Here is a 27680-nt window from a genome sequence, read left to right as displayed (position 1 = left end):
TCTTCATTCACTATTCTACCCACACACATGCATCTTGCTACCCACACACAATTCATTGCTTGATGAATTTACCTTTCACAGTTCTGTTTTCATTCTCTACCTGTGATACTTATTTAGCCACTGTGGAAGCCACACTCTCCTTCAAGTCCTAGTCTGAATGTCAACTCATGAATACTCTGAATCTAAGTGTTCATCCCAACAGTAGCTTAGTGTTATCTTCTTGGAGCTCCAAGTGATGGTGCTTATCTCCCACTAGTGGCCCCTGCCACATCCTACCATGGTAGACCAGGCACCATGCTATGCATTTCATAAGCCTTATCTAACATAGTACCTATGAGATAGGTACCATCAAGAGCCCCAGTATACTACCCATGAGGAAAATTAAGCCTAGAAAATGAAGTGGCATGTCCACATTCATAATTCAAACCCAATCTGTTCTACTCTATCATGCATTATTTTAGCCATTGCACTATTTTGCCTCATTTCAAAGCATGACTCTCCACATTCCTTGAGGCTCATCTTCATATATACTAGGCCTCCACAGCATATGAAACACTGACACTTTCCAGGTCACACCCTGTTAATAGAGTGGTTTCCTATTCTGCTTCTGTAAAGTCTCTTAAAAGTGGCGGGAAGGTAAAGAAAGGTCCATCCACAACAGTATCAACTATTTGTTATAATGAGAAAAAGTTGGGAAATTGATATCTAAATGTTTCCAACACCAACATTAGCTTAGATTCTCTTCCCCACCCTTGGCCTAGGAGGGTCACACCAAGACAAGTCAGACTGCCCTTTGGAGCCCATTCATTAGAGAAGGGAAGTGTTTATGTGGCCTCAGCTTGGGATGATATAATGATTGCCTTTCCTCCCAGCAGGTCTCACCCCATCTCAGGAAGACGTCAGGGGTCAGCACAAGGACAAACTCTGTGTTGATGAGTCATTCTGGGAGAAGGCCAATCATAGGATGGAGGTGGGCTCCAGGGACTGGTGAAAGGAAATGGTACCTTTTCCTTTAAGAACTGAAGTTGAATTTAACCTCAGTCTGATGGCATGAAAAACCACCTGGTCTGTCTGGCTGGGGATCCAGGAAAGGGAACAAGGGTCCCCAAAGAGGAAGATGTATGGACTAGTTTCTGCCATGGCCCTTGGGAAATCTTCACTGCCAAGTCTCTGAGGAGCACAGGTGAGGCAGGTGTCAGAAATACGGGCCCGTTTTGTTTTTTCCATTTGTAAATCTGGTTCCATTAAAAGAAGGAAGAAGTGGTGGAAAAAGTGTACTTTTGAGGAGGCAGTAGAGTGGTGAGGCCAACAAACTCTGGTTTCTCTCCAAGCCAGTACATCTGCTGTGGTGCCCTTGGAGTACTGTTGAATCATACGGTGAAAATGCTGGAGCCTGCAAGTATTACTGCCCTTTCTGCTTCTACTGCCATTACCACCATCCTCAACACCAATACCATAACCTTGGCCACTCTTCCAACTACCGCTACTATCACTAGCCACTCTTTAGTGTCATTGAATTATTTGGCAGGTACCATTATAGGTGACCAAATGTTTACTTTTCATTAATGTATATAACAGGAATTATTAGAGGAAACAAAGGTTTAGAGAGGCCAGACAAGCTGACCAAGGCATACTTCTAAATGGCAGAGCTCTTACCCAAGTGCATCTGACACCAAGGCTCTGCTCTTAACCACTATGACAGATGAAAGATTCCCTTTGGGGCAGAGAAGAAGAGTTCAGATTAACAAACCACAAACCATAAAGTAAGGATAAAGCCTACTCCACATCTCTCATCCCCAACTACTCCTCTCCTGCTCACTCATACTTTGTGACTCCATTGCACTCTTTAGAATAACCAGTCTCTCTCCTTCTCCTTTGGGGCTATCACTCCCTTGCCTATTTCAACCATGCAAGATGTGATTTTCATGTTTCTTCTAAATTGCTATAGCCATTCTTGCCTTCTCAGCAGGTCATTGTGACCTCTGCTTGAAAAATGCAGGAAAGAAATTCAGGAAAAAACTCTCATCCCTCAATATCAATCACTGCAGAACAGGTAGGCCAAATATTAACATGTGAGGATTTGGCCAAGCAAGGAGCATCTCCAGTCTCATCATAATGGCATCCAGAGAGCCCACAGCACCCCACTGAGTTCAGGGGAACTCAGTCATAAAGGGACATCCCATCTCTCCAGGGATCCAAAACCAGTTATTCCCTCACCAGAAGGTTATGAGCAAAAGAAACATATTTGAGTCTGGAAGCCTGAACATGCTTTTCAATCATGAGCAAAGCATTAATGTTGATACAAATCTGGACAGGGAGACAGTCTGCTGAAGGTTCCTGAAGTCTTTTCTCTGTTATGCCAGCAGCTGAGGAGAGAATCACCCAGGTAGCAGTTTCCTATTGCTGGCTTAGAAAGTTTTCCAGTGGACTCTTCAAGCATAAATATATTGGAATGAGTCTGATCCCAGGAAAAGCAACAAATATCAGGAAAGTGGAACATAAATCTTGCCTAGGGTGGAGATTCCCTGACAGTAAGATTATTATTTTTTTTTCACTAGTGATACAAGAGAGAATGTGAAAGTTCAGCCTGATTTTGTGAGCTATGATCATAGTATTTCTCTTTCTGGAAGAAACTTGGCATTGCAGAGTGTTTCTGTGATTTAAGCTTATGGAAACTGAATTTACTGGAGACTCTGTCTGTAGTTGCATATCCTGCTCCCACAGTTGGGAGCCAGTTCAGTGGGATATGCCCTGAAGTTGGTAGACAAGCATTGACTGATGTTTTGGGACTGAGATAGGGAGAAATCAATCCACTGCTTATACTTATAGTAAAATACATGGGAAGTAAAGCATGTTTCACATTACAAAATTCATACATTAAAACAGGTATAAAGCACATCCTGGAAAGTCCCACCCTTAACTTCTAGAAGGCCAATTTAACACTATTTACAACAATTATAGCAGCCAACACTTAACAAGGCCTTGTTCTGTAGCAAGCATTTTGCATGTATCGTGTCACTCAATCATCTTGACAATTCTATGAGATAAATAGCTATATTATGCCTATAGGTAAAACTGACACAGAGAGGATCAGAAGCTTTTCTAAGTTCATACAGAATATGGGTCAGCATAAACATCCGACCTTAGGGTGTTAAACTCCAATGCCTATGCTATTAACTTCTATATAATGCAAACTAAGGATCAAATAAAAGAAACTCGAAGAGTCCCAATTTAATTGTTGTTCCCCATTCTCTAACTCTTGAGATTCTCAAAGTCGTACATGAAGGTAGACTATAGGAATAAAGAACAGCTGAGTTACTGGGGCCAAAGTCCCAAACCACCAGAGGCAAGCTGTTTTTTTTCCCTCAAATATACAAGGGAAAGGTCTTCACCTCTTGCAGTTCATGAGCTGGACAGATATCTAATTAAGAAGCCTGTACTGTTAAGAAGAAAGCATGGTGAGTTCTGATGAACTGACCACACAAACTTAAGTCGGGAACACCAAGTTCTCATTGCCTTGGTTTAATCTCATGCTTTCAGTTAGGCAGGACAACTAAACCAAAAGGTTGTCGGAGCCAAGGACTAAGACAGCAAAAGAGTCCTAGGAAGAAGGAGGAGAAAGCAGGCTGATCCACATACACTAGAAGCATAGAAAGGTTTTCAAAGCTAAACGAAGGAACAGATGGAGATGGGCTCAAGTTTTTTAGCTTCCAAACAACATGGAATCATTCTAAGAAATAACCAAGGATGAATTGTTGCTCCTAGAATTAAAAAAAAAAAAAAAAATACGAATCCAGTTTTACCTGATAAAACACCAATTCTGATGACCACTTTTATCTCTTTTTGACTTCAAACTTAAACCAGAAAATTAATAACATATTCATTAATTTGTTTCATTGTTTTTCTCATCAATTACATTTACACAATTTCAGGAAGGCCAATGTTCACCTGTAACATCTTTATTATTTTTAACTTTAACCTGAATTCAATGGGTAGCAGACTTCACATGCAATTAGTGTGAGCCTTAATCAAAGAGCTTTATTGTGTGTTCTAACAGGAAGCATATCTATAGTCCTCTTCTGTTAATGACAGGGGGGATCTTGAGAGCACACGCACAGACACACACAGCCTTGATGTGTGCTACCAATAAGATACGTTCTACAGGGACCATTGAGTATTGCCTTCCATAGGAGAAGAGAGGATAAAATTTTATAGCAGGAAGTAGCTAAGATGATCCTCTTTATAACCTGACCATAAATAAATCGAACCAGTGGATGATAGACACCAGAGCTCCATGCTCCACAGAACAACTGGGTCATTTTGACTGCTTCTGAATAGAAGTAAACAGAGCTTTATGTAAAATTGTTTATACTGGCCAGACTTCAAGAACTTCAACTTTAGTGTTGGATATTTCAAAACCCTCATAAATTAATGGGTTATCCCTCCATAATTGGAGCCCAATGGATCATCTTCTGATGCCTGGAGGGCAATGGGAGACATTCCTGTGTGTGGCAGATCTAGTCAGTGGCTCTCATCTACAACAAGGACATTTCATAACTTCCAATACTTTGTCTAAGAGGAAACTAGGAAGGAAACAAAGGTGTGAGAAAAGGGACCTTTCTCAGGGATTCAGACAAATATTAGAGCCAATGTTGATTTCCTTAGCAAACCAAATGATCCTTTTTGTGATGGTTTTCACATGTGAATTTTTACTACCCTAGTCCTTAATGTTACTTTAGATTATGCCTTTTTCCAGGGCTTACCCTTTAGCTTGTTGAGCTCCTCCTTAGGCTTTCCCTGGGATGGGAGCAAGGGCTTCAGAGTAAACACAGTTCTTCTATCAACAGGACTTCATCTTGACTCTCTCCAGAACCACACTATGTGGTAGAAGCCAGTGTCAACTTCCACATGGTGAAGGATGCCACTGTGCCTGAGATCTGCAAAAGAGATGGGGGTTATTTCCCAGCCTGCTGCTTTACTTGGCATGCAACTATTATGTTAAGAAAGGGCTTAACAATGTCCTCTTTTATATCAGGATATGGGCCACCCCCATCTCCCAGCCAAAACAATAAAAGGAGCATTTGATATGCAATAAAGTGGCTGTTGCTCAGATGACCCATCCTCCCAAGTTCCGTAAACATGTACCTGAGTCTTAAGGGAGAAGGCAGGAGGCTCAACTTGACAAGAGAGGTTTCACTAAAATCTCTGTACATCATTGAGTCCCCAGAAGAATTCCTTTTCTATTCATGTAATGAATGGAACACAAATATGAAGAAGAATAATTCTTCCCACTTTAAAGGGAATGGGAGCAGCTTTAGCATACCGGAGAATGTAGAAAACATAGAAGAGTCGTGTTCTATATAGCAGTGACAGGTTATGGTTTCAAAGTAGCCAAGGCTTTGGCTGATGATTCATGAGAAGAAGTTAATGATGGGTGCCTCTAGGTTTCTGAGAACATGGGAGAACATGTTACCCACGAAAACATGAGGACAGAGGCAAGCTATTTACAAGAAACTGAAAATCTCATAGTGGAGGATGAGATGGTGAAGGGATAAGGTAGAAGTTATGTTCTGTTATGTTTTCTAATCCCAGTTTTATAGTCTACATTGGTGTGAGACACATATGCTTGTACAACTTGGCCTTATAATCATTCTGCATAGCTTTCAAGGACCAAAGGCTTGAGGGTTATTCTCTCTCCACCTCACAATAAGCTGTTGACCAGAGGATCCTTCATGGTTCCATCAATATCCAATCTCTTCTAGGCCAGATGGAAAATCTACCTGGCTACCTTTGCACACTTACAACAGAACTTCTCTTTATCAGCTCTACTCCTTTTTCCTGTCATGAAACTTCGGTTGAGCACAGGTCACTGAATCATAAACCATTAGAGTTGGAAGGTAGCCAAGAGATTCTCTGGCCCAGTGATTTTTTAAACTGTTTTTCATAAAAAGATTTTTTCCAATGAAATTTTACTCAAATCTCAAAATATAAAATAAACATAGTAGCTATGATTCAACATGGCATTTTGATCATAACTTTTTATTACTTGTACCCAGTAAATAAATATAGATAGTAGAATTAGAAAAAAAAAAAAATCATCGTTTTGCAGTCCCTAATGAAGCCATGGATTTAGGCAGGAACCATGAATGGGTGCTGAAATCATAAGATGAAAGATTGATGGGGAGCTTCACAATACAAGATCAGGCTGACATCCACAGAGCCCAGTGATCACACCTATTATTAGTAAAAGTGGGTTAATCAGCTATGTTGTGCCTTCAGAGCAGTTGCAGCAGGGAGTATAGAGCATGACTTATGAAGTACTCTTGCCCGAATAAATAAATAACGAAATAAACTCAAAAATCTTTCCTCTAGTTTCCAGGAAATCTAATCACATCAGTTTCCAGGAGCTATGGGTCATAAAAGCATAAATCAAACAATACCATGAGGAAGCAAGCAGCCAAATTCAGAATGTAGGACAGTCTACAGAACTAATATCCTAGTTTCTCCAAATGATCAAAAGAATGTACAGTGAGCTGGATTATTGCCCAATTATTCACTCCCTTTTCCTGTGAGAAGATTATACTTTCAGGCCTATTGCTCTTTGGCTGACCATTCTCTCAAGGAACAGAGTATGTTCCTGTCCTATTGGTGTTGACTGGGCCCCATGACTTGCTTTGACCAATGGCAAGTAAGCAGCAGAGATTATGCCATGTCCAAGCAAAGCCATGTCAGCTATGCCATCACCAGCTTTCTTGCCCCTTTATTTCTGCCACAAGAACGTCCTGACACAAATAGCCTGGGTCCCAGAAAAACAAGACACATGGAGAGAGGCCAAAGGACTGCCCAACTGCAGACAGTGTGCACTGTGGTCCAGAAATTAAAAAATTTAATCTTTTATGTCATAGCTGTTGAGATTTGGGGGTCATTTGTTACCACAACAAAACAGGTAAATGTAATATGGAAAAAAATATGCAAAATGAATTATTATAGAATAAAAGAAGCTGGAGAAATGTAACCATTGAAGATATTTCTTGAACCATGATTAGGCCTCATTTCAAACTATAAAATCTCACTTTGGGGAAAACAGAAGCAATATTAACAATCTTTGTGTATGACAGAATGTTAAGGGATTGTTGATTGTGTTAGGTATGAGAAGTTCATGTATGCATGTATTTCTGAATTAGAGATATATACTGAGATATTCAAGACACAAATGACATGATGTCTGGATTTGCTATGAATACTTCTAGAAAACAAAGTAAGAAATGAATAAGCTGTTCACAAAACATTGATAATTGTTGAAGCTGGATAATGAATACAAGGAGGTTAATTACACTATTATCTCTAACTTTATACATGTTTTAAAATTTTGGCTAGTAAATAGGTTTTAAATCATAGTGAATAAATTAAAAGGTATTTCAAAAAATGACAGACAGGACATGAAGGAAGTCATCAGTAGACAAAATTATGAAATTCCTTAAATACGTAAAGTGTTTAGATGAGTGGGAACTTAGAAAGTAAGGTTGAGGGGCCGGGCGCGGTGATTCATGCCTGTAATCCCAGCACTTTGGGAGGTCAAAGCAGGCGGATCGCAAGGTCAAGAGCTCGAGACCATCCTGGCCAACATGGTGAAACCCCGTTTCTATTAAAAACTCAAAAATTAGCTGGGCGTGGTGGCGCGTGCCTGTAGTCCCAGCTACTCGGGAGGCTGAGGCAGGGGAATCATTTGAACCTGGGAGGCAGACGTTGCAGTGAGCCAAGATTGTGCCACTACACTCCAGCCTGGCGACAGAGCGAGGCTCCATCTCAAAAAAAAAAAAAAAAAAAAAAAAAAAGAAAGTAAGCTTGAGAAAGCTTCATTCTCAAGTATGTGCATGTGTGGTGGAGGGTAGCAGGGGTTTTCCTGGCGGAGGGTATTGATCTGCCCTGGAGAGCTCAGTATAAAGCCGACAACTTTACCACATTCACCCATCCAGACATCTGCATACAGAATGATATCTGGTAAAGTATTTTCCTTTCAAGTGAAAAATACAGACTTCCTTTTCCTTTAAACAAGGCAAAACCTGTCTAAGGAAAACTAGAGCAGCTAATGTGGGTACTGGTGCCCAAGAGCAAAGCACTCCAAAATGTAGCATCTAGGCCTTTTCAGCCCAATAGCCAGCTCCTCCTGTTTTCACCTTAAAGTGAAGCCTACCAGCCAATCAGCCCTGTCCACAGAGGAATGCCAAACAGGCCAATATTGCCTTATTCTTAGATGTGAATGGACTATGAAGAATCGCTATACAATTGGGGAAGGTCTGCAGTTCAACAGAGATAAACACAGGAAAAGTGACACCAGAGAAAACAGAAATAACTAGGAAACAGGATAATATTTTTTAAAAAAGAAAATCTTTAAATTAGCATTCTCAGAGATACTGAAACAAGGCAATGCTCATAAAACAAGAGCAGAATTCCATGAAAATGGAAAAACAAGAGGTAGTAGAAAGGACTGCTGGAAATTAAAATTCAATCCTAACTCCTACCCTGCCCTGGTTTTAAAAAAAGAAGAAGAAACAACAAAAGAAGATATAATGGAACACCCTCAAAAAGGAAAGAGAAATCTGATACTTTCCATCACAGGGAAAGTGAAGGAAACTTTTGGGGCACCTAGAAGTGGGAAGTAACTGAAGCAGATAAGAGAAGAGTAGAATAGAAGAGAAGAGTACTAGAAATCTGCCATTTATCTGACAGAACAGTGGAATTCTAGAGCTTTGTTTAGATCTTTGGTGTTTTCATCATGTCTGGTTTTGTCACCATGTCGTTTCAGAATATGTGACATGCACATGTGCAGAAGCAATTTAATGTGATGAGCATAATCTAGAAATGTAAAACCAAAGAAGATTCAGCAGTATATGGAGTAAATCCTCAAGTATGTAATAACTCAGCCAGGCTTTTATTTCTAGAACTGAGAATTTCAAAGTCCAGTCCCTACATTCAGGGTCAGCTCTTGGTGTATACAGGTTAAGATTAAAAACAAATCTAAGAATCTCTCACAGGGATGTAAATCAGCTAGAGAAGTTCCCATCATTTTGATTTTGAAAGCTGGAACTAAGTGGTTTTCAGATGAGAGCTATGCTTGAAATTTTTATAAAAAGAAAATGTTTGTGTGTTGAGAAAAACTCCATTCACACACATACTCCCCACTCATTGAGTACATATTAATTCACTGCAGTACATTATCAAAAAACTAAAGAATATGTCAAAATTACTTTTACACTGGTTAAATCTAAAAAATTTATAGAACCCATGGCTAATGATTTTGGGGGAAATATCCAATAATGAACCTTGAAATCACATGTCATTTCTGGTAAACACACACAGACACACATTTGGGTGTAACATGAAAGGTATTCTTAGAAAGCACTTGCTAAATTGTTTATTACATTTTATCTAAAGACTAACGTGTCGATTACAAGCCATGTTTCAAAAGAAATTGTTCGTTTGGGCACATGCTTTGGCTGAAGGAAGCTTCAAGAGGTTAAAGGAAGAGATTCCTTGCAAACAAAGTTGAGTAGATATTAACTTTAAATGATTTTGAACTTTGTCTAGGCTCTAAGTGAAAAAAATCCATTTGTATATTAAAGAAGAGAAAGGCTTTTATGAATTCTAAGAAAGGGTACTGTCAAAAAAAAAAAAAAGACTGATCTCAGGGGAAATTAGACCGCGGATGCTGTGGAGTCCTGGAATGGCTCCAGGCTGCACAGCCCCCTCCACGAGTAGCGGCTGCACAACCAGTGTATGTTCACAGCGGGAACCCGTGGCTCTAGGCAGCAGCCCTGGGATGGATGCACAAATACAAATACATTCAGCATGGTTATTCGCCAAACTGCCCCAAAGGCCTTCACCAGCCCCACACACCGACTCCACCTTCCATGGGCCTGAAACAACCTAGGAGGAATTTGGAGAGCCTCTGATTTATGGTGGTGAAGCTTTCCTTCCTTTCCAGCCTGCTAGAAGGAAAGAAGCCAAATGAAACACTACTCATACACAGACTTCTAAGCCATGGGTGGCATTTGCACCTAAGTTATATCTTCAACTTGGTATACACACAGGATCCCCTTTCCTTTAAAGTATTTAAATAACTTTCTAGAAACTTCAATATGCTAAGCATGTATATTTTCTAGTACGGTCCTACTGTTCTTTCCATGGAATAAACTGACAGACAGCTGTAAGAGTGTGGGTTTAAGAGTAATGTTTTAAGAGTGTGTGTTCTGGAGTCTGACTTCCTATGTGCACATGAAAGCTCTGGCATGCATGGTTTTATGACCTTACGAAAGTTACTCAAGCAATCTAATTTTCAATTTGCCCACCTGAGAAATAGAGATGAAGACAGTGTCAATCTTACAGAGTTATTATGAGGATTGAGATAATCTCGACAAAGTTGGAATATTGACCTGTCCAGAGGTATTATGGTTGCAATTAAAAAAGGGAAAAAAAAACCCCAAAAAACAAAAAAACCAGCAACTCAGAATGGCCAAAACAATAAGTAAATGTATGTTTCATATAAGTTGGAATCTAGAAAAGCAAGCTTCAGCACAAAATAACTGACAATTCAATGGGTTGTCCAAAACCCAGGTTCTTTTCCCCTCTTCTATGGTATTCTTGGCATTGATTTCATCCCAAAGCTGCTCTCTGTCTTGGTCACATAATGGCAGCCCATGGACAACATTAAGACGACCTGTGGCATTATTTCTTGTTCATGTTCAGTTAGAAAAGGTGAGACAAACTTTCCCAGAATCTTTCCAGGAGGTTTCCCTCATCCCTTGGACCAGAATTAGGTCCCATGCTCATTCTAAAATAATCACTGCAGGGAGACTAGGACCACCAAGCTTGGCACAGACTCATCTTTGCAGGAGAGATGGATGAAGGGGAAGATTACGTATAGATTCTGTAAAGGTTAGCTTTTATTAGCATTCTGGTCTACACGCTTATAGACTTACAGGAAGTTTTTCTAAATATGCAACTGGTTATTGCCTCAAAGGTCTTGAAATGACAAACACATTTTATTTGTTTTGTCGCTTCAGGTTGATTTCTAGTGGCTGTCTAAAGCGATACTTAAGAAGGATTCAGGGGTTCCAACTGTGTTGAGTAGGAGAAGGAAAAATGATTAGTTGTAGGAATTAGCCTGGAATGGAAGACATGGCCTCATCAATGCCATGGGTAGGACTGAACAACTGGGTGCTGTTTCATTTTACACTCTTTTGTTCTGCCACCTTTTAAACTTTAGACAATATGGAACTGCACTAACATGTCCTCAAGCTTTTTTGACTAAAACCAGAAGCACATCCTCCCCATGGAAAAATAAATTTCTGAGAGAAAGATTTCTGAGACAGTGAGTTTTCTCAACGGTCCAATTCAACAACTATTTCCTGAACACTAACTTATTTCCTATGTTGTGCCAAGTGCTAAGCAGAATACAAAAGACATGTAAGACAAACTCTACCCTTAAGAAATTTCCAATCTATCTCAGAAGAAAACATGTGAGCAGTAAAGGGTTAATAGTAGAAAAGACCATCTAGAACTCAGAGTGCAAGGAAATTGCTACCGCCATTTTAATTGGCCATGACTAACTTGACCAGGGAGAATCCCATAATTAAGTGCAGTGCCGTTTGGCAGAGTGGCATATGGGCTCTGCCTAAATCTGTAACAGGGACTGATACTTTCCATGGAGCAGGCAGACAGATGGCCTGAGATTTTCAGACTTAGCTTCAGTTTCTCCCACGTATTAATCATACCCACTACTGTGACCTTGTATAAATATATATTCTTCCAGTAAAGGATAGATCTTGAAGCCTGATGAGGAGGTACGTTTATAGATCTCTAAGTATGGTAGTGGCTTCTTAGGCTCCTGCACCTTCTTGCAATACAACTCTTAGGATTCCCAGTTGAACAGCATTGATCTATCAAAGTGGCTCTGCACTCTTGGCCCTAGAGAATATGTTATACAGAGAATATATTGTATATCACAAATTCTTACATGCTCATATCAGTGCTACATGTCTATAACTAATTTGGAGCAGCTAAGCCTGATAAAAATTTACGGGGTGATAATAACAGCAACAGTTACTCACTAACAGTCACTTAATCCAGAGCACTGTATAGGCGAGAAGAATCATGATATAAAACTGAAAAGAAAATGTCTCTGGCTTACAAGATATTTATAATCTGGTTAACTTAATATAACAGAGATATATAGAACAAAATGTATAAACGAACATACAAGACTACTATGTCTCATCTAGGTCTCTACTGTCTCAAAGGCAGATTATGACAGTTGGTTCTTTTGGCTCAATTTTGGTCCACTCTATACACAACTGTCAGGGCCGTCTTCACAATGTATAGCTTTGGATGAGTCATTTCCTTGGTGGAAAACCTACAACGCCAGCACAGTGCCTAGAGAAAAATTACCCTCTTGACTTTCAAGGTCTCCAACTATCATCTGAAATCTGCTTCTTCCCAGTCTTCCAATCTATTGCCATGTAATTGCCCTCTTTCACTACCCACAAGGCTCCTTTAACTAAATTTGTTTACTTAAGATTTCTATTTCCAAATATGCCAATGGTGTTCCTGCCTCCACGGCCTGCTCACCTCTGCATGTAACACTCTTCATGCCTCTACTTATATGAGTCTTGTTTTTCTTTGAAGATAAAGGCTCATTTCCTACAAAATTATTTTCCTAAGCACAGCAGTTTACAGAGTCATTCCCATCTCTGAACTTCAACAACACTGGCATTTCTTAGGTAATAGGATGAGTTATTATGCATCAATTTTATATGTCTTGCCTCCCAACCTTGGTTTTAAGTTCCTTGATGTTGAATACCTGTCCTAATCCTCTCTGTATAGCCAAAACTTAACAAACACAAAATCTTCATCAATGCTTTTGATGGCAATATAAAGTTAGGCATAAGTACTGAGCTGAGTAAAGGAGTAATCAGTTATAACCAGAATAAACTGGAATTAATTTTTCAAAGGTTTACTAGACCACTGACTTTTAAAATTGGATTTGGAAGAAAGGGAAGGAATGACTGAAGTGTGAGAAGGAGGAAGCAAGAAGGGCGTAGGTTAAAATGGTGGCTGTGGACATGGAAAAGAATGTGGACATGGAATGGGTGGGCCCGGCAGCCTGGCCACATTCTGATAATGCAATAAAATCAACAAACCAGTGCAGAAGTCTGGTTGCCAGATGCCCTTCCCATTGCATATCTTCTAGGTGTAACTTGCTGAGGTCTACAGAGTCAACAATTAGGGCCAAGAAAAAGTCATCCTGTAGGCTCAAATTCTATCTTATGACCTTTAAATATTTTTTTCAATTCATTTCTTTAAAATACCATTTCCTTTGGCAAAGTAGTTTTTTTCCAATGGGAAGCTTGTTGGTAAGTTTTTTGGTCCTCGTTTTAACCTTGTTAGAACAATTGGACAGAATTGCAAATGTTGATTAACATTTTGCACATGTATTTATCCTCTTTTTCACGTCCTCAAGTCCCTCTCGGAAGCTCCATATTGTAGAGAAGATCCTATGACTTCTAGATCTGCAGGTTTTCAGTGGGGTAGGGTACGTTACTGTTATGTTCTGATCAAGGGATCAGCCAGGTTTGGCTGAGGCTGCACAGCTGTGACCCAGTCAGCAAGCCCTGACCTCAGACCCCTCTCATGCTCAACACTTTAGCTTTAATCCACCTCAGTTCTTCTCCAGAGCAGACATCTGAAGAGTGTGTACATCAAAGAGTTAGGAAGGTGTGCCAAGGAAGGTATGAATTCTCTCACTTGATATTTCTTAACTTTGTAAACACTCTACTTCCCTACAGATCTGGGTTACCAGATACCCAAAAGAGGTACAGTCAATTCCTCATTTAAAGTTTCTTTCTCCTTTAAACTTCACTGTTCAAAACTGTCCATCTATTTTCTCTATACTTATTCCATTCTCTGTGTATCCACAGTATGAAAGAAATAAGAATGGCAGAACTCAAAATACGGATCTTAGAAATTATGTCCTCAGAGCCCCTGACTCATCAGAATAAACCGTAGCCCAGAGGGGGATGCGGCCTGGTCAGTGTCACTTAGACAACTTATAGTTCTTTAATTATATTAAGAACTAAGATCTTCCCTGTAATTTGACTTATGTCCCTAATGTAACTGCAAATTTAAAGAACAATTAATGAGGACCCTTCTTTAGATAGAATGTTGTGCTTCCTCCACGTTAGAAACATACTCATTGCAAGAAGCCAAAATAAGAATTTCACGAGAAGTCAGAACAAGAATTTTTCATCAAAAAACCACTATGGTAAGTTTTATCTGTGGATCAATTATACTGCAATCAGCCCACCTCTATCCTCCCTTAAACTTATATAATGTTAAAAAAAAAAAAAAAAAAGATAAATAGGACGGTCAGGCACCTGCTCTCCCACCTCAAGGATTAGCTTCCTCTAGAATAGTGTTTCTCCGCAGCAGCATTACTGACATTTTAGGTTGAGTTTTTGCTGTGGGGCTGTGCTGTGCATTGCTGAATGTTTATCAGTACCCACTATCCCCAGCTTCTACACCCTGGATGCCAGTAGCAATCCTTCTTCCCCCACACCCTCCTCCATGCTGCCCCCAGTTATGAGAACCAAAAATGTCTCCAGACATTACCAAATTTCCCATGAGGGAAAAAATTGCCACTCTCCTCCCAGAGAACCACTGGTCTAGAATGTGGAGGTTATTTTGGGAGGTCCTTGCAGAAGTTTCTCATTAATATTTGTGTTCCATACCCTTTACTACCTACTCTACCATTACTGCTGTAATTTCTATCCTCAGCTCCCCCAAAGAGGTTAACATACAGCAAACAACACTGCCCTTTCAAAATGCCTCCTCCAGACAAGGGTTGACAAAGAGTGGAGATCACTGAAAGATGTGAAAACCAGAGGGTAAGGCTCACTGGCGGAGGTGGGGTTTTGGGGGACTATAAAGATGACCTGACTGCAGAAAGCACTCAGGAAGTTAAACTCCTCTCTGAATTTACAATTAATTATGTATTGCTATATAACAAACTATCTAAAATTTAATGGATTAAAACAATGTCAATGTATGTGGGTCAGAAATTTGGTCAAGGTTCAGATGGGCAGGTTCTTCTGCTCCATGTGGCACTGGCTGGGGTCATTCATTCAGGTGTATTCCCTTGGTTGCTGAGATAAGCTGGATATCCAAGAGAGCTTCAGTCACATGTCTGGTATACTGGTGCTCCTCCAAATGGCCCCCCTCTCTCTCCACATAGTCAGCTTGGGCCTCTTCAGAGGATGATTTTCGCACATCTAGCATGCTGGTTGATTTCCAAGAGCAAAAAAGGAAGATGCCATACCTCTTAAAGACTTAGCTTAGAAATGGCATGTGGTTTTAAAAATATGTGAAAGATACATATAGAAACAAATATCAATGTGTGGCTGGGTGTGTGTGTATGCATGTATTTCCTCCCTCATTTGTAAAGAGGACTTAGTCATAATGATATTCCAGTAACAATTAGCATGTCTAGTATTCAGACCTTGCTTTCCAAATACCATTTTCTAGTAAAAGGAACAAGCATTTTTTGGAGAACTGATTAATTCCAGGGCTACTGTAGGAAAAATACAACATGATCCTGAACATCTTGTATTGACAGAAAGTAAGAAAGTGTTCATAAAAAGGTAGGAGTGTGTTGAAAGGACATTCAATTCATGCTGAAGAAGCTCCCAGTGGCCAGATCTGTGACAATTTAAGCAATAAAATAATGAGTACAGTAAACGATAACCCACAAAATAAAATAAATGTCAACTGGTCCATATTGATATAAATAAATAATTGAATAAATAAACAAATGGAGAATGGGCAACTCTTACAATAGAATTACAGTTAATAAATCTAAAAACAGGAAAAATAGAAGTAGAATACCAAATAATTGTTTAAGGCAAGAATCACGGACAGATGCTAAAATTAGTGGGCGAAACTATAATGAAAAACAGAATATTTGCATATTTTCTATGGTATCCTAGAAAAAGCCTCCTCAAAAGATAACACATTCTATCTAATCCCTGAAATCTATAAATGTTATATTACATGGGAAAGACTTTATGGATGTGATTAAGTGAAAGATCTTGAGATGGAGGGGTTATTCTGGATTGTGTGGGTGGGCCCTGAATACAGCCACAAATTTCCTTACAAGAGACAGGCAGAAGGAGATTTGATGGCACACAGAAGATCATGTAAAGGAGGAGGAAGAAAGCAGAGTGAAAGAGAGACGATGTTACACCACTGCCTGTGAAGGTGAAGAAATGGCCATGGGCCAAGGAATGAAAGGAATGCAGCTTGAGATGCTAGACTATGTGAGGAAGGGAATTCATTTCTAGAGCCTCCACAGAGAGCACAGCCCTGTAACACTCTTCTTTCAGTTCAATGATAGTGATCAGAATGAAATCCAAAGACTTCTGGCCTCCAGAATTTTAAGAGAATTAAGTTCTATTGTTTTACATGACCACGAGTGTGGTAATTTGTTGCAGTGGCCAAAGTGAACTAATAGAGTCTCAAAATATTTACCCGTAATATGCTTACTAATTACAGAAACAAACAACCAACCAAACAAACAAACAAAAACAAACCCAGGACTTTTAAAGGGAACTTGTAAGATGCCGCCTTAACTAAAGGACCAAAGTTAAAAAGACCAGTAATACAATATCTTAACACCATGTACCTCCTGTTACGATATACTGCAAAGATCTAAAATCACCTCTGAAATTTCTTGCCAAAAATGCATAATCCTGATCTAATAATGAAGCATTTCACACAAAACCAAATTAATGGACATTCTACAAAATAACTGCACAATACGCTGAAGGTAATTAAACAAAGAAAGATTGCAGACTGACCCAGATTGGAGAAGACTAAGAAAAAATGACAACTAAAAGTGATGTGGAATCCTGTAATTGATCCTGGATGAGAAAAAAAATGACATTCGTGGGTATATTCATTTACTATCACTGCATAGCAAATTACTCCTAGCTTAGAGGCTTAAAACAACAGTCGTTTATAAGCTTTCAGTTCCGTAGGTCAGAATTCCAGCATGGTGTATCACTACTCAGGGTATCACAAGACTGAAATCAAGCTGGCATGACTGAGTTCTTGTCTGAAGCTCTGGAAATGGATCCACTTCCAAACTCATTCAGGTTGTTGGCAGAATTCAGCTCCTTGTGGTTGTAGGACTGAGGTCTCTGTTTTCTTGCTGGCTGTCCGTTGGGTCTTCTCTCACTTCCTAGAGGCCACCTGCATTCCTTGCCATGTAACTACTTCCAGCCATGGGGGTTTTCCACATGTCAAATCCTCTTTGTGCTTCAAATCTGAGGCCTAATGAGTTTGACCTCTAGACCCAGGTTTAAAAGACTCATGTGATTAGCTCAGTCCCACCTGGAGAGTCTCTCTATATTAAGATCAACTGATTTTGGACCTTCATTATATCTACAGATTCCTTCCCTAGCAGCACTTACTTAGTGTTTGATTGGATAACTGAGAGACAGTGTGTGTGGCTGGGAATCTTGGGGACCATCTTAGAATTCTGCCTACCCAAGTGAGACAACTGGTAAAATTTGAATAATGTTTATAAATTAGCTAATAGGATTATATCAATGTTAATTTTCCAACTTACATAATGATACATTGGTTATATAAAACGTTAACATTAGCAGAAACTGGATGAATGTACATGGGAATTCTATGTACTATTTTTGGCATTTTTTGTAAATCTAAAATTACTTAAAGTAAGAAGTTTTTTAAAAACCAAGTCATGGCCAGGCTCAGTGGCTCACACCTGTAATCCCAGCACTTTGAGTGGCTGAGGTGAGAGAATCACTTGAGGACAGGAGTTTGAGACTGGCCTGGCCAACATAGTGAGACCCCCAACTCTACAAAAAAATTAAAAATTAGCTGTGCATGGTGGTGCATGCCTGTAGTCCCAACTACTCAGCAAGCTGAGGTGGGAGATCGCTTGAGCCCAGGAGTTTGAGACTACAATGCACTATTATTGTGCCACTGCACTCCAGCCTGGATGACGGACCAAGGGCTCACCTCTTAAACAAAAACAAAGCAAGTCACAAGGCTATCTCGGTGTCATGGAATACTATGCAGCCATAAAAAGGAATGAGATCATGTCCTTTGCAGGGACATGGATGAAGCTGGAAGCCATCATCCTCAGCAAACTAACACAGGAACAGAAAACCAAACACCACATGTTTGTGAGAGCTGAACAATAAGATCTCACTCATAAGTGAGAGCTGAACAATAAGAACACATGGACACAGGGAGGGGAACATCACACACCAGGGCCTATTAGGGGGTGAGGGGTGAGGGGAGGTAACTTAGAGGACAGGTTGCTAGGTGCAGCAAACCAACATGGCACGTGTATACCTATGTAACAAACCTGCACGTTCTGCACATGTATCCGTTTTGTTTTGTTTGTTTTGTTTTTTTAGAAGAAATAAAGAAAAAGGACTAGCTCAGTGTCAAAGGGAGGAGAAATAAAGTGCATTTCTTGCAAGAAAGAGGCACATGCACATATAGGGAGGAACAGATGGTGACTATCCTTGAAGGCTATTACAGACACTATGCGTAATAAAATAAAAATATGACCAGTTTCTGTCTCATAGAACTTATAATCTGGTGGGTGAGAGGATGTCTATTCAGCAGATATTTGTGATGTATCTTCTATAGAGTAGGCGCCATGATAACAACTGGAGATGCAATAGTGACCATGATACCCACAATTATATTATAGTTTAATAGAAGAGAACCACCAGTAACCAGATAATGATAGCTCAGTGTGTGACAGCTATTTTGGTCAGATAAGCATAGGGGACTAAGACAGCAAAAAACATGCAGCGAGCACTTCTAATTGTGCCAATTAGAAAGAGCTTCATTCATAGCTTGATAAACAAACATGAAGATGTACTTCTTTCTTGCTTCTGCTCCAATATTTGAAAATGTTCCAACAAACCAAAACTAAAAGAAGTTATCTGTTCAATTCACTGCTGTGTCTTCTCATTTTTCTCATTTTGTGGGACTGTCACCCAGGCTGGAGTGCAGTTTTTTGCCTTTAATTTGCTCCCATAGCTGGGAGCCCGCCACCTAGCTAGTTTTTTTTTTTTAGTAGAGACGGGGTTTTTTGTTAGCCAGGATGGTCTCGATATAAATGCATGTTTTACAGGCGTGAGCCACTACTAATTTGCTCATAGAGTAGGTTTTTATATAAATGCATGTTTTCCTACTAATACAATTTTTAAAACTCCTACTGGAGTTACATATACAATTCTAGATTTTATTTGTCCAAGAATCTGAAATTTAATTGGAAATAGGTTTCACTCATGTTCTAACAGTTTTCAGAATTTTTGGTAAGCCATCATTTATAAGCTTATAAGAGATGCTCTCTCTCTCTCTCTCTCTTGCTTTCTCCTTATATATAGGGAGAGCATATATATGTGTGTATATATATATATGCTCCAATATTTGAAAATGTTTTATAAGCTTCTAAGAAATGTTCTTGTAAGCTTATGATATATATATCATGTATTATATATGCAGAGAGAGATATAGAGACATATATATGGGAGCATGTGATATAGAGACATAAATATATATACGGGGAGAGTTCTTATTTTATATATATTAATCTTATTTTATATATATAAAGAGTTCTTATTTTACATGGATGCGTCTTGTAACTCTACTTCCACTTTGTTCAGGAAATTAAAGGTAATAACTCTGACAACTGTCAGAGTCCTCTGTCTCCCCCCATCTGGGCCTATTCTAGATCTGAGAGCTTTTTTTGGCCGAGCTAATAAACCTTCCCCCAGAAATGCACCCACACAGAGACCCACCAAGCTACTCATTTCACCTTATGTCACCCAGGTTGTATGAGAGGAGTTGCATAAAACATTGAGTTTGGATCGTTGTCACCTCTCCGTGGTTTGTCAGTGAGTTCAGCTAATGATTCACTTAGCAAGTCTTCAGCACCACCTCTGGCCTGCATGCTGGGCTTACATCCTTGCCCTGGAGTTTTCCCAGACTCCAGAAAGTAAAGCTAGAGAATGATACAAAACATTTGGGACTCAGCATATGGGAAACGTGGGCTTGGAGGTGGGAGCCCAAGTCACTGGCTACTTCGGCTCTGTCGTGTTTCTGAGAACGGGGGCTTCAGTCTTCTGTAGCCTCAGACCTCTCCCGTCGCACTTGTGGAGTTACTGCATTTCTGTCCTTCCCTGTGGCCGGTGTCAAAGCCATTGCAAGCATGTTCAGCTGTATGAAGAGGCAGTCCTAGATAGGAAAAGAGAGTTCATTTTTCTACCTCTAGAGATAGTGTTTCTTTAACTGGCCTCCCAAAATGGAAGCTATAATTTTCCTGACCCTTTCCAAGGAAGGAACACAACAGTGTTCATCAGGAGTACATTTCAAAGCTTCTATCAGGAACAGCTGGAAGTTTTCTGTAAAATCTAAAAACATAAATCCAGGACCGTCAGGGTGAATGTGTGTTACGCATGTTGCCACATCCCATACCAAGAGATGCTATGGAGATCCAAATTCTTGTGGGTTCACAAAGAGGTAAGAGGGGTGGAAAGAAAGGTATTTTCCTGTGGTAGTTTGACATTAATTTCTTTTCTTTCAATATCCCAGTTGCGTCTTCTGAAGCTGAGTCTCCTGTTTTATGGTGAGCACTCATGCAAAGTTCTAGGCGAGAGGAAGGGGTGTGGGTGATGGGATGCGAAGCAGGAAAACACTGTTCCCCCAATCTATGTGGTCAGGAGCCAAAGAAACTAACTGGAGTTGAATGGACTGTCACATGGTTAGTCTGCAAAGAAAGAGAAAGGGAGGAGGTACAGGGAGGGATGTAGTGAAGTGTTTTCAGCCTGTTGGGAGAAGAAAGCAAAGGGAACATGAGAACGGAATCACCCTATTTAACAAGGTAGAGGTGAGGGCACCGTCCTTCTGGAGGCCATTGGACTAAAATGGCCAGGGACAAACTATTCATCACCACCTGAGGCTGAGTAAATTTTCCTTCGCTAAGAGTAAGAGGCAAAGTCCAAGACCCAGCCTGACGCTGGAGCGGAACAGTCCCCCATCACGCCATCATGCTCTCCCTGCTCCTGCCCTAATGGAACTTCCTCTGCAACCACAACAGCAAGACCCACACCGTTCGGCTCCAGCATCTGGGGTCGGAACACAGTGCCTGGGCCTGGAAGGAAGAGTCTAGACTCTGCTCTGCATTCTATTTTATTTACTTTAGGTTTTCTCCCTTAGAACTGGGTGCATGCGACATAGAGCCAGAGAGCCTGAAAACTCTGCCACAGCCCAGAGTAGCATTTGGAGCACCCTTTCATTTCTTTCCCTGCATTTCAAGGGACAAGAAGTGGCAGCTAGTTATTAAAGAGCCACCCCACCCAGAGATTAATTCAAGACTGCTTGTGGGGGTGAAGTCATGGTGAGAATTACCACTAGTTATCTTCCTAATGGCTGAGAAAGGTCATTAGGAAGGTCGGACACAGGTTTTGGTATCCACGGTTGTATAACATGGATCTATAACTCTGTGCGTGTGTCAGTGTGTGGAGAGAGAGAAAGAGAGAGAGAGAGAGAGAGAGAGAGAGAGAGAGAAAGGATGAGGAGATGAAGAAAGGAGAGAAGAAAGAGGAAGAGGAGGGATTGGAAGATAAAAGGATGGGAGGAAAACGATTTTTACTCCAGAGAAGGAGAGAGAGGGGAAGAGGTTCAAAGGATGAAAAAAAAGACAAGAATGGGAGTAATCAGGACAAAGAGAGAAAGAGGCGAAAATGGAAGAGCGGGGAGGCAGCAATTGTTTATGTTGCAAAGGATTTTCTTTTCCTGTACTTTTAACCCTAAGGTCTTAATGAATGAGAAAAAAGAGCTGCTTCTCATGAAAACTCAAGGTGAGTAAATTCTGTTATCTGGGTAGTGTTCGAGCTCTTTCTAGTGCCTGCCCCTCCCTCTCAGCACTGACGTGTCAGGGTGAGTTCCTCCTGCCTGTGGCTTCCAGAGTCTTCCAAGGAAATGTGTCCTTGGATCTGCTGCTCCTGGGTGTGCTCTCTCTTTCCCTTTCCCCCAATCAAATTTGCCTATTCCAGTTCCCATTCCTCCAAATCTCTCTTTTTGTGCTTGTTTTCCTGAGTGTGTGGAATAAATGTATTAGTGCAAAGTATTTGCATTCATTTGCCTATAATACTTTAATCTCCTAAAGTGACACCGGAAGACGTATTTTTAAATGGGTGTTGGGGGAAACATATCAGGTGGAGTTGCTTCTGCTCCACTAATCCCACCACGGAAGCCTGTCCTACATATTGCCAATCTTGTTTAAAAGTTCAAGGCCATTTTGGGCACAGTGGCTCATGTCTGTAATCCCAGCACTTCGGGAGGCCGAGGTAGGCAGATCAATTGAGGTCAGGAGTTCGAGACCAGCCTGGCCAACATGGCAAAACTCCGTGTCTACTAAAAACACAAAAATAGCCAGGCAGTGGTGGTGCATGCCTGTTGTCCCAGCTACTTGGGAGGTTGAGAAATAAGAATTGCTTGAACCTGGGAGGCAGAGGTTGCAGTAAGCTGATATTGCACCACTGCACTCCAGTCTGGAAAACAGAACCCAGGCAACTGAGATGTTACAAAAACATTCAGGGCCATTCATGCTCAGAAAATGGCATGGTGTGTCTGTATGGAGAAACTATTTAAGCATCTTATGAAAGCAGTAATTCATGAAACATTTAACCCTAGTATTGCTATACTGGGATAGTAAGAAGAAATTCAATTATACCCTTATGCCTAAGAAAACTTTTAGACGGCAATATAAAAAACCTCTGTGATGGGTTTTTTATTTTCCCTAGCTGCTGTTTGAAATGGAAATATACACCTTTGAGGCATCTCTTCATCTTCCTTATCAAACACATGCACCAGTACTGGTACCACTAGATGAAGAAGGGAGAGGAGTGAGATTGATATCCTAACCTCCTAAAGATCACTCATACTATAATCAAGTCAAGCAACTGCTTCTTTCAGGCCCATTTATACCTCAAGAATTCCATCAATTAGAAGGCTCACTACATCAGGGAGTCTCCCATGAACAGAGGCAAATGCAAGGAGACTATCATAATCTTGGGGAACGAGTTTGAAAATGAATAGCCCAGGGTTAGGGTATGGAGGGCAAGAATGTGCATTTTTCCCACTCATCTCCTTTGCCAATTGAGAGCCAATGGTGAGCAGTTATGAGAAGAGGCTGAAGATCTGCACAGTCTGTCCAGCCTGGATCTGGCCTTCATTCTCAGATTCTTTAGTTCCATTATCTGGAGTATGAATCATATGCACGAATGCAGCATTTGTGGGACCTGCAAGTTTCATCTCTATAAAGCCTTTAAAATACAACATGCCAATCCCATAGCACAAAAGAGTCAGTGGTGAAATAGCAAACTCAGGTGAGATATGAGAAGGTGCAGCCTTCCCAAGGGCAGGAGTTGTGAAGTCTTCATACCAAAGCCCTGCCTTGTGGTGCTATCCAGCCTAATGTCCTGGTATGAACTAGCCTGTATAAAACCATCTTTGTTTTGAGATGGAGTCTCGCTCTGTCACCCAGGCTAGAGTGCAGTGGCGCTATCTCGGCTCACTGCAACCTCCGCCTCCCAGGTTCAAGTGATTCTTCTGCCTCAGATACCCAACTAGTTGGGATTACAGGCGCCCGCCACCACGCCCGGCTAATTTTTGTATTTTTAGTAGAGACGGGGTTTCACCATGTTGGCCAGGCTGGTCTCAAATTGCTGACTTCAAGTGATCCAGGTGCCTCAGCCTCCCAAAGTGCTGGGATTACACGCATGCGCCACTGTGCCCGGCCCCCTCTTTGTTTCCTTAAATCATGACTGTACTTCTAACCCCTAGGAGATGGATCAAACACATGCTCACACCAAGTAATTAGGTAGTCACACAAAGTTGATCAATGTTCATTTCTCTTCTGCTAGAGAAGCATTCAGCATATCAGACTGCTGCCTGGAAAATATCATGCTTGATTAATCAGAAAATCATGGCAGTAAAAAGTTTCAGGAAAAAAAAACACACACACACACACACACAAGAAAAAGCAGCTCATTTGCTTATGGACACACTTCCAATTCTGTAACGAGTAGCCCATGGAGTTTCAGAAAATTTTCTAAGCCAACCTTAGACCCAAACCTGCCAGAAGGCAGGCCTTGACACAAACTGAACTTGAGCATATGGTATATTAGTAGTGTGCTCTGTTTCAGGAATGTGTAAGATAATAGGCCCCGATAATTAAAACAGCACATTTGTTTATAAGCATAACTTGATCTGGGGCATATTGTTAGAAATTTTAGCAAGCATGATGTTTCTTTCAGGACTAATTATTCATCTGAACTTGAAATACGTTCCATATTATTTATTTCACTAAATCAGTAGAGCACAGTGAATGCTTTCTGTTGGTTGACCAGTAGGTTCAAAGTTCTGGCTCATTTTGACTTGTGTAGGTGGAGTCCTAGATACTTACATACATGATTTCACTAGCAATGGTCTTTTTGTTTTAATTGTGACTGTGTCATGTCTGAAGACTGCACTCTACATGGATTTGAAAACTTTAGGGGAATTTTGAAAATTTTAGAGGAATTTTCTGTCCCCTATACATGATCAATATCATCCTACATATGTTTGCCCAGATATTTAGGATCTGCTCAGTAACTGAGTAAATTAACATTTCAAGATATCTACCCAGATCAGCAGAAGAAATGGTTGGGCCTGTATTTCAAGATATGTGGTTTTGCCAATTCTCTGCCATCTAATCTTTTACCATTTTTCATATTAAATGTACAAGCATAAAGAAATGTTTCAATACCTGGCCTGAAGTAAATGTCTCTGAGTATGCATTTGTGAATTAGCCAAGTGGGGAAAAGTACTGCATAAGGCATCCAATTACCCTTGTATGATGTGATTCTAACCAGTAGAATAACAGCAGGAGTTCTTCAGAATAAGATGTCCACAAAAAGCAAAGCAGAGAAGACAATAACTGTTTCAAAAATTAGTAAACATTCTTTGGAAAAGTGTCATGAGACCTTGTGAGAAGACAAGCTTCCTATTTGTTTGGAATCCTTCATTCTAGAAACATCTTAGGCCTTACAGCATAGATTAATGACTCAAATCATTTTAATAAAGAAGAAGAGGAAAAGAAAATGAGTTTTAAGTCACAGTTTGAAGGATGAACATCTGTAATTTAGCTTTCAATTACCATTTGGTATATAATAGCATTACTTTAAAATAGATGTGCCTAACAGCCAGGAGTTGAGGTCATCTCAGAATAGTGATCGTGGGCTCATCTGATTCCCCAGACTACACCTGGGCCCAGCAGTCTTGAGCGACAATTTATCCTGCAACATACATCCTAGTCATTTCTCACCTACTGGACACAGGTGTTTTTTATACTTTATAATCATTTAAATACTCAATGCTAAGGCATGATCTAGTCTTCAACAGTGGATGCTCAGATTACAAAGCAATGTCTTCCTGTCATTCTTTTATTTGTCATTATGTATAAATTATTTAATACCTGGATAGTCATTTAAGAATCTGTTTAATTCATTTAAAAACCCTGTTGCATTTTCACTTGGCTCAAAATAAGGTACCAAGTGCAGAACCACTTCTCACCTACCTGTGCAGACAGATACCTACATCTCTAAATGCATTGGGGAAAATCGAGTTTCTGCCACATAGCATCAAATCACCAGAGAAATACAACATAAAGTAAATATTTACCCCCGCAGGGGAGAATGGAGCTCAGTTTTATAATGGACATCAGCAAAGTCCATGGTTTAAATTACAGACTAACAAAGGGTTCAAGAGCTCAGAATTAAGTTATTCTGTTTAAAATCAATCACAGAGACTGTCATTCTGCTTATTGCTTTGACTCCCTAACGCAAAGTTAAATGCAGATTTTATGTACAAGTAGAAAGTATCAAAAGATCTGTTCTTTTTCAGGCCTGTATGGACTGGGCGGGGGTGAGGGCATGGCGGGTAAGGAGCAAATGTTTAGGACATTAATGTAATTAGAATGAGGAGTGCATTTTTCCAGGAAAAAATTTAAATCTTTATTTTTAAAAATCCCACAAATCCATAATTAAATCATCATCTGAAAAAAAATAGTAGGGAACAAAACGTGGGGTACATTTAAAAGGCACTAGATTCATTAATACCAGAGCCATTCTGGAGACGCCATGCAGGAAATCGGGAGTTGCTCTAAATCTTCTTTTTAGTGGTATCAGAACAGGGGAGAAGGGTCCAAGCAAAGTGTTGCCTTTGCCAGGGTATTCGGATTGAGGTTATGAGGAAGAACCGTTTTCCTTTGTCAGTGGGTTTCATGTTGGGCCACCACTCCAGCGCTGAGCAGCTCCCCGATGGCCCCGTCATCGTATCTCAGGACCTCCTTCAGGATGTGCATCGTGTGCTGCCCGAGCAGGGGAGGCGGCCTGGCCTCTGACATCTTGAACTTACTGTATCTCACAGCTGGGCCTGCCAAAGAAGAAGGAAAGCAGGAAGCCTGTTAATGACTAACCCGAGGAAATTAATTACCTAAGCAGCCTGGGGTGTTTTCCATGAATGCCAAAAATATCAATGAGTACCAGTTACACCCTTTCAGACGCACCATCGTTTTGGAAATAAACGTGTTTTCACTTGTGGCTTTTCTTGACTCAGGTTCATCCAAATGTGCAGTGTTCATCTGACTCGCTCATCGCCATGCAGTGGGGCTGCATGGATGAAGCTAACATGTGCCGGGCCTCTTTTGGAAGCTGGTGTTCCCGTCATGAAGACTCAGAGGTAAGGCACTCAACTGAGTGAACTCTGGGTAGGAAAGAACAGTGACCACAGAAACACAGTGTCTCTCTGAAGCTGGAAATTTGATCCCAGGTGAAAGCATCCCAGAAGTTGACTACTCAATGTCTACTGTATGGGTCCATGGTTTAGTTCAACTGACTGCAGATCACTGAAACCTCAGCTAGACCCTGGTTCAAGGCTTTTGGTGGTAGAAGAGGTTGTATGTGCAGGCTTCACTGTCATAGAGACTTAGGCTTTGCTCTCAGCTCTTATGCTCTCTAGCAGAGCCATCTTGGATGAATGACTGAAATTCACACGGTAAACTGTTTACCATACAGACTTGAGGTCAGGATTTAATTGAGATAATAGACAGAAAGCACGACGTAAGCATTCCCTCACCCATGCTAATGCACAAAACTTGTTGGTTACTATGATTACAAAAGCTGCTACAACATCTCTCTTGAAGCTTATAGTGTGAGGAGAAAAGGGGTGCTGGGCACTAAGTTCCTCTAAAAAGAGTTGAGCAATGCTTTTAAGAACTGTTGGAAATAGATTTTACTATCTCCATTCTTCCCATGAGGACACAAAAGTCCCTAAAACCTAAAGTTTTGCTCAAGGCCACATAGCTAATCGTAGGGCCTGGATGAAAATCTGTGTCCACTGGAACTGTCTTACATTAAAGGCCATGAACTTTCCATAACATCAGTGGCCACTTCTGACTTCTCACTCTTCCATGGAGAAACTGGACACTGGGGAACATGTTGTTGAAACTAATTTTACCTTTGTTATCA

The 27680-nt window shown here is 40.5% G+C and overlaps 2 protein-coding genes across 5 annotated transcripts in view; one reads left to right on the top strand and one right to left on the bottom strand.

Moving 5' to 3' along the window:
• MPLKIP (M-phase specific PLK1 interacting protein) overlaps window positions 1-27680 on the top strand; it is an 811813-nt gene that overhangs the window by 32213 nt on the left and 751920 nt on the right. The window lies entirely within an intron of this gene.
• Window positions 4802-27680, bottom strand: part of SUGCT (succinyl-CoA:glutarate-CoA transferase) — a 772786-nt gene continuing 749907 nt past the window's right edge. For 3 of the 4 annotated variants that reach the window (XM_050783316.1, XM_050783319.1, XM_050783320.1), the window contains one exon: window positions 26141-26586. In XM_050783316.1, the coding sequence (XP_050639273.1) occupies window positions 26423-26586 (164 nt within the window). In that variant the 3' untranslated portion in view covers window positions 26141-26422. Of the gene's footprint in view, window positions 4938-26140; window positions 26587-27680 lie in introns of those variants that run through there. The other variant, XM_050783317.1, reaches the window with a different exon arrangement.

The sequence above is a fragment of the Macaca thibetana genome, chromosome 3 (genome assembly GCF_024542745.1).
Source record: "Macaca thibetana thibetana isolate TM-01 chromosome 3, ASM2454274v1, whole genome shotgun sequence".
NCBI lineage: Eukaryota > Metazoa > Chordata > Mammalia > Primates > Cercopithecidae > Macaca > Macaca thibetana.
Note: the sequence above shows the minus strand (reverse complement) of the source record. Positions and strands in the feature narration are given on the sequence as shown.